Source organism: Phascolarctos cinereus, unplaced genomic scaffold (assembly GCF_003287225.1).
Source record: "Phascolarctos cinereus isolate Bilbo 61053 unplaced genomic scaffold, phaCin_HiC Scaffold_3;HRSCAF=262, whole genome shotgun sequence".
NCBI lineage: Eukaryota > Metazoa > Chordata > Mammalia > Diprotodontia > Phascolarctidae > Phascolarctos > Phascolarctos cinereus.
In genome coordinates, this window is record NW_027555736.1 from 47,727,249 (window position 1) to 47,734,363 (window position 7,115).

The 7,115-nt window shown below is 46.5% G+C and overlaps 1 protein-coding gene across 8 annotated transcripts in view; it reads right to left on the minus strand.

Moving 5' to 3' along the window:
* LOC110213925 (uncharacterized) overlaps positions 1-7,051 on the minus strand; it is a 54,359-nt gene extending 47,308 nt beyond the window's left edge. For 6 of the 8 annotated variants that reach the window (XM_078150810.1, XM_078150808.1, XM_078150809.1 and 3 more), the window contains exon 1: positions 5,103-5,192. Coding sequence is in view for 1 of the 8 variants with exons in the window: in XM_020994505.2 (XP_020850164.1) it covers positions 5,103-5,257 (155 nt within the window). In the remaining 7 variants the exon portion in view is untranslated. Of the gene's footprint in view, positions 1-5,102 lie in introns of all 8 variants that reach the window. The other 2 variants (XM_020994505.2, XM_020994500.2) reach the window with 2 other exon arrangements.
* Between the last annotated feature and the right edge of the window lie 64 nt (positions 7,052-7,115).

The window sequence follows — 7,115 nt, forward strand, 5'->3', positions numbered from 1 at the left end:
GTTAAGATCCAGAGCTGTGAGCTGCAAGATCGCTTGCTTAATCACAGGAAGCTAACTAGAGGTCCTCCGCCCTAACTTTAACTTGTCATGGTGACCAAGTCTAGTGTGGTACAGGTGACTCAATTGCAAGGTAAGTCCTCCAACTCACTTTTGTACCTCTGGACCATTCTCTCTTGTCCAAGACAGGGGAGATGCCCCATGCTTCACCAAATCTGCGGACCGCCTCCCGTGGGTCACTTTTGGCTCATAAGATCAAGGTCTATAAACCAATGAGGTTCTGTATTTTACCATGCCTCTTTTGCGAATTTGGGTATCAAACCCTATAAATACAAGGTCCTGGAAGAAGCAGGCATCTTAGATCGTGAGGAAGATCTGAGGTCCACTTCATGGAGGGGACCACGGACCTTTTAATAAAGTGCCATTTGCTCAGAGCTCTGCCTCAATCTCTTTTATTCTAGGTGGGACAATTTTAATCCCCACATATAAGTCTTCCCAAGTTTTTATGAAACCATGCCATTTATTGTTTCTTTCCTTTTTTTATTTTGTGCACGCATGCGCGCGTGCACGCGTGTGTGTGTGTGTGTGGGGGCAATTGAGGTTAAGTGACTTGCCCAGGGTCACACAGCTAGTGAGTGTCAAGTGTCTGAGACTGGATTTGAACTCAGGTCCTCCTGACTCCAAGGCCCAGAGCTCTATCCACTGTGCCACCTTCATTGCTTCTTGTAGCACAAGAGTATTCCATCACATTCATATACCATATCTTGTTCAGCCATTCCCCAACTGATAGGTATTCCTTCAGTTTCTAATTCTTTGCCAAAACAAAGACAGCAGCTATGAATATTTTTGTACATATGGCTCCTTTTCCTGTTTCTTTGATGTACAGTCAGCAGTCTTTGGGGCACAGTTCCAAACTGCTTTCCAGAATGACTGGACTAGTTCACAGATACAACTGTGCATGAGTGTACTAATGCTTCTCTATCGTTCACCATTTTCCTTTCCTGTCATCTTAGTCAATCTGATGTGTATGAGATAGTACCACAGAGCTATTTTGATTTGCATTTTTCTAATTCTTAGCAATTTAGAGCATTTTTTATATAATTGTTGATAGCTTTAATTCCTTCCTCTGAAACCTACCTGTTTATATCCTTTAACCATTTGTCAATTGGGAAATGGCTATTGTTATTGTAAATTTGACTCAATTCCCTACATATTTTCGAAACAAGCCCTTTATTAGAGAAACTTGGTGCAAAGATTTTTTTTCTTCCAGCTTCCTGCATTTCTTCTAATTTTAGTTGCACTGGTTTTGTTTATGCAAAAAACATTTTAATTTCATATAATCAAAATTATTCATTTTACCTCCTGTGAATTTCTCTATCTCTTCTGGCAACTACTTCTGCAGATGCTACAGCCCCTGTCTCCTCAGTAGCCACAGCTACTGAAAACCCAAAAAAGAAATTTTCCATGACCAAAGTTGTTAGTACTATCATATGATACAAGATATAGAGCGAGTATGATTTTTATCGGTGGAAATAATAGTAAATGCATTACCATTTGCTTTGTTGCCATACCCTAAGAACCATTAGACCCTTACATATGGAATTTCCTATATGTGTTGTCTCCCTCAGAATATGAACTCTGAAGGAAAGGGCTTTCTGGTTTTTCTATTTACGTTCCTAATTTTTCATTCCTTCATTCTTTCTCATTGTGCTTCTGACTCTCTGGACTTCATCACCAGGCTTCCCCCTTGGGTGCCCCCCCTTTTCAGCTCTCTCTGGCTGTGTTATCTTCTCCCATTAAAATGTAATCTCCTTGAGGCTAAGGACTATCTTTTTATTTGTATCTCCAGAGCTAAGCACAGTGCCTGGCACATAATGAATATTTAATAAATGTCTGTTACCTCTTGTGATCTCATTCATTTGTCAACTGCAGCTTGTAGTTTTAAAGAGTTAAAGAGCCTAGACCAGAGGTGTCAAACTCAAACAGAACCAGGGGCCACTGATCCATGCAGAAGGATCCCTGCAGGCCACATGTTGACTTAGTTTTCAAATCTAAGGTTATCAATGTTTTATTGTCCTTTAATTTATTTTGTTAAATATTTCCTAATCACATTTTAATCAGGCTCTAGCCGCACTCAGGAGTGTTGTGGCCCTGCGGGGCCAGTGGCCCACATGTTTGACATCTCTGGTCTAGAGCACTTGGAAGGTAAGCGACTAGGCCAGAGTCTGTGTGACTTGAACTCAGGTCTTCCTGACTTTGAGGCCAGTGAGCCATCTGCTAGGCCTTGTTGCCTCTGACGTATACATAATAGCTATAAGAATCCTGGATTTGGAACCAGAGGTCCTGGGTCCAGAAGACTTCTAAGGTGGCTTTTAGCTCTAAACCTGTATACCATGATCCTCTCTTCTCCCTGTGAGATCCTTTGTGCTAGCGCCAGTCACGCCTTAAGAAACTCCACCCCCAGGTTACCAGTGCCATGATCCATCTCCTCCACTGATACTTGCATGCTGCCAGAGAATAGTGCCCACCAGGTCTGCTAAAATGATATGTTATCTATTTTTTACTGCGTCCCACCTGTCATATAATGCAATTATTCTGTTCTTTCATGATTGACTCCTTCTAAAGCTCATAAGAGCAACTATTCGAAACTTTCTTTCCTTTTCTCAAATCCCCAGTAACCACTCCTCTTCTTTGCTCTCCCTCTCTGCAAAAGACCCAACCTCTAACCACGACTCCTGTCTTTCCTCCTAATCGATGCCTCACAGTCCCTTTACCCCATTCCCCGTTCTCCCCTGAGAAGTAGAGGGCTCCTCTACTTTTGCTCTTGTTCCGACCCTTCAAGTCTCTGCCAGGAGCTTGCCACCTTCTGTCAACCACTGGCTCCTTCCCTGACACCTACAATGATGCCCGGGTCCCCCCCCACCCCATCCTTAAAATTCTGTCACTTGACCCTCTCATCCTCTCAAACTTTTTCCTCTATGTCTCATCCCATTCATAGTCAAACTCCAAGAAAGGATTGTTACACTCTTTGCTGTAATTATTTTTTTATTTCCCAGTCACTTGTCAAACCCCTTGTAATCTGGCTTCAGATCCTGTTACTCCACTAAAAATGGTCTCTTTAAAGTTTCATTTTTTGTTGACATCTTTTTTTAAAGCATCACCTTCATTTCCAAATGTCCCTCTTCCTCCCCTCTACATAGAACCATATTTTATAGCAGAGAGTAAAAAAAAAAAAAAAAGTTCATCAAAATTAACCAATACAGGAATCTAGTCTGACAGCAGACATGCTCCAGGCCCATAGTCCTTCACCTATCCTAAGGAGAGAGGGAGGGAGGTGTATTTTCTCATCATTTTGGGGAAAATATTACTGGTCACAGTATTCCAGGAATCTCTTTTGGTTGTCCCTGACATTTACACTGTTACAGTCCTACCAATGATCTTTTAAGCCCTAACTCTAGCTCTCATCTCACTTGACCTCTACAGTTTTTGACACTGTTAACCCCCTCCCCCTCCTCCTGAATTCTCTCTCCTTTCTTGGCTTTTGGGAGACAACTCTGTGTTTGTTTCCTCCTACCTGTCTGAGAGCTCCTTCTTCATCACCTCTGTTGTACCATCAACCATCTGCCACTGACAAGCTCCAGTGTCCCTGAAGGCTCTGCCTTCAGCCCTCTTCTCTACTCTCTCTACACACTCTTTCTCTTTCTCTCGATAACCTCATCAGCTCCCACGGGTTCAATTATTATCTCAATGCAGATAACTCTCAGCCCTCACAGCTCTCCTGAGCCCCAGCCCCACATTGCCAACTATAGAGGGGGGTGAAGAAGAATGGTACAGTGGAGAGCACAATTGACTCTGGAGTCAAAAGACTCGGGTTCAAATCCTACCTCTTATGCTTACTATCTTGTGCGTCCTTGGGCACATCATTTTAACTCTATAGGCCTCATCAGTTTCCTTCATCTACACAATAAGGGGGTTGGACTAAATGATGTCTCAGGTTCCTTGCAACTGTACATCTATGAACTGTAAGAAGACCATAGCTAGATGGCCCATCACCATTTCAAACTCCATGTATCCAAAATGGAGCTCATTATAGATTACTCCCCAAACCATCCTTCCTCCAAACTTCCCTTTTTCTGGTAAGGACACCACCAACTATTGTCACCCTGTTCCCAGCCCCAAACACAGTGATTGGCAAATATTAATTAATAATTAATAAAAATAATAAATAAAATAATAATTGATAGAAATTAATAAACACTCCTTGAGTTTTTGAATGTTCTCCTAGTGTGCCCTGTGGCTGCCCCCCTTGGCATCTTGCTTCATATTGCAGAGGGAGCATCATCTACCACCCTTCCCGGCTTGCCCCCTAGCCATCAAAATGTACTCTGAGTGAAAGAGTGTGAAGAAATTGAGACTTGGAAGGTCACCTCTGAAAGGCAGCTGCCCCATTGTTTCAGCCTTCTTAGTCCCCCAAGGAGAAGGAGCAGGCCCTCTGGAAAACAGGACCCAAACACCAATTTTTGCATGACAATAAAAATATTGTTACTACCGATGAGCGGGATGCTGGTATTTGCCATTTGCACAAGACCTTACAGCTCACCCACATTTTCACACCTCTCCTTAGAAAATAGCCCTTGGACGCAGTGACCACACAATTCCAGAGGAAGGAGCCTGCTGTCACCTCTTGCCAGAGAAGGGGATGAACTTGAAATGCAGAATGAGAGGATTTTGGACATGGTCCCAATGTAGGAATTTGTTGTAACTATGCATATGTGTCATGAGTGTTTTCTTTTTCTTTACTGCTCAATGGGTAGGGATGGCAGAGAGAGAAAACATATTAAGAAAAAACAAAGAGAAAATGGCCCTTGAAATTAGACAGCTTAGAAATTATTACACCCATTTTATAGATGAGGAAATTGGTTTTGATAAGGACATGTACCTACTAAGTGGTGGAATAAAGATTCAAATCTAGATCTTCTAATCTCTAGGCCAGGATTTTGTGATTTTTTTTTCCCACTAAATTACCCTGATGAAATTTTCCCCTGGGAAGGACTCAGCTTCATCAGAAACACAGTGTGTCCGGGTGTCAGAGCACAGAAAAATACCTGGTAATAGGGAAGATGGAAGCCTTTCTGCAGCTCTTCCAGCAGGTTGAGGAGGGTGGTCCCTCCAGAAGACTCTGTCCTTTCATGATGCTCAGTGACAGTTCCCCATTGGCACAACCCCTAGTCCCTGTGACCAGTGAAGAATCAGCAGGCATTGCCACATCATCTCAGCAGAGCGACGTCCTTATCCCCACGCAAGAGCACAAAGCAAGCAGCATCCCCAGCCATAGAAAGTAACTTCTGGGAGGAAGTGACTCCACAGCTGGCAAGATCAGGAAAAAGGAGGTGGCATTTGGGCCAAGCACTGAAGGATACTAGGAATTCTAAGAGACAGAGACGAGGGCAAATGGCAAAGGCGTGGAGGTGGGAGATACACACACTCATCCACTGGCACATGCAGGATGATGAGATACAGGCTGGTGACTCAGGGGATGGAATAATCGCCCAGGGCTTGGCTAGCATTGCAGTGGTGTTTTCAAAAGCCCTGGCATTCTGAAGCCTATTTGAGGAGTCAGCCAGACAAAGAACCCCATTTCCCGGACAGCAGCCGAGGCTCCATGAAGGGGTGACTGGCTCCAGCTGGCACCCAGCTAGCTGCTCTGGCAGTGGTAAGAGGCCATTGATTTTGGTGGCAGAGAAAAGGGGGGGCTTAGCTTCTTGGGGCTGAGGCTTTATGTCAGCCTCAAGCCCAGAGCAGTTTCTAACATTTCTTTTCTCCTTTCACCTCCTCTTCTGGACCAGGGGAAACATCCCTCCTCCCTTCTCCCCCAGCTCAGCTCCAGATGGGGGCACCTGGCAAGGTCGGTGTTTTCTGTCCATTCTCATGCCCGGCCACCAATGTGGACAAGATGGTTGGGGCTTCTTGGCTTGACTCCTCCGGAATGAGAAGGGCTAACAGGGCAGTTGTAGAGGGGATAATTCCCATTGGAAGTTGGCCACCGTGTAATCAGTGGCTGGAGCAGGTTATGCTAAGGCTATGGGTGACCTAGACAGGCTAGCACATGAGGGCCATCGGCTCAGGGAGACATAATTTAACTGCAGACAGGGATCTTTGTGGAAATCCAGGTGCTCTCTTTTACCTGCCTCAGGTCTTTGCTGAGAGATAGTGTTATGCAGTGGAAAGAACCACGGGCTTGGAGTCAGAAGAACTGGGTGGTATTAAGCTTTGGGGAAAGCTCTGGGCCTCAGTTTCCACCTCCTCAAGGGGTTGGTCTAGACTAGCTTCCTGTTTGGGACTAGGAGGGGTCTTCAGGGAGCCTTTAATTAGGAAACCACTTGTTTCCCCAAGTCTTTGGCATCCCGAGCAGAGAGCCCCCTGGCTGCTGCTGCTGTGGCCAGTCCGGAGGGGTCACTGAATGGCTGCCCAGAGGAAGCCTTAACTAGCCAGCTTAAGAGACAAAGCACTGACCAGAAGGCTTGGCAGAGGCAGGAACAGGTGTTGAAGGCTCTGAAACCTCCTTAGCCCCCAGAACCGTCACGGTGGGTGGAGCCAGCTGTCTGCATAGGTGGTGAGCTCCCCAGCCCTGCAGGAGGGTCTTTCTGTTCTGAGATTCGGGGACCTGGTACGGCAGGGAGGGGATCCAATAGCGATATGAGTCACACAAAACCCCAAGCAGTTCTGGGGGTTGGCTAGAGGGAGCCTGGGGCTGTAGCGACAGAGCCCGCGTTGCGGGTTCTTATAACGGGGGCATGTCGTGACAGACGCCTGCACCGCGGAGGTCGCATTCCCGTCCAGGTATGTCTCCACGTGGCGCCCAGACGGGGAGGGCCACGGAAGCAGGTCCGGGAGCAGGCGTTTAGGGAGCCAGCCCGCCAGAGAACCGGCCAGTCCTCCAGGAACACAGAGTGCCAGGATAGAGCGGCAGCGAGGAAGCGCCGCGGAGCCACTGTAAGGACGCGGGTGGGGAGGAGGCGAGAGGGGGTGTGTACCGGGCCGCGGCGTCGGCACGCAGGGCGGGGCAGGAAAGGGAGGGGGCGGGGCCTCGGGCCCCCGCGGCAGAAGGTACGGAGGGG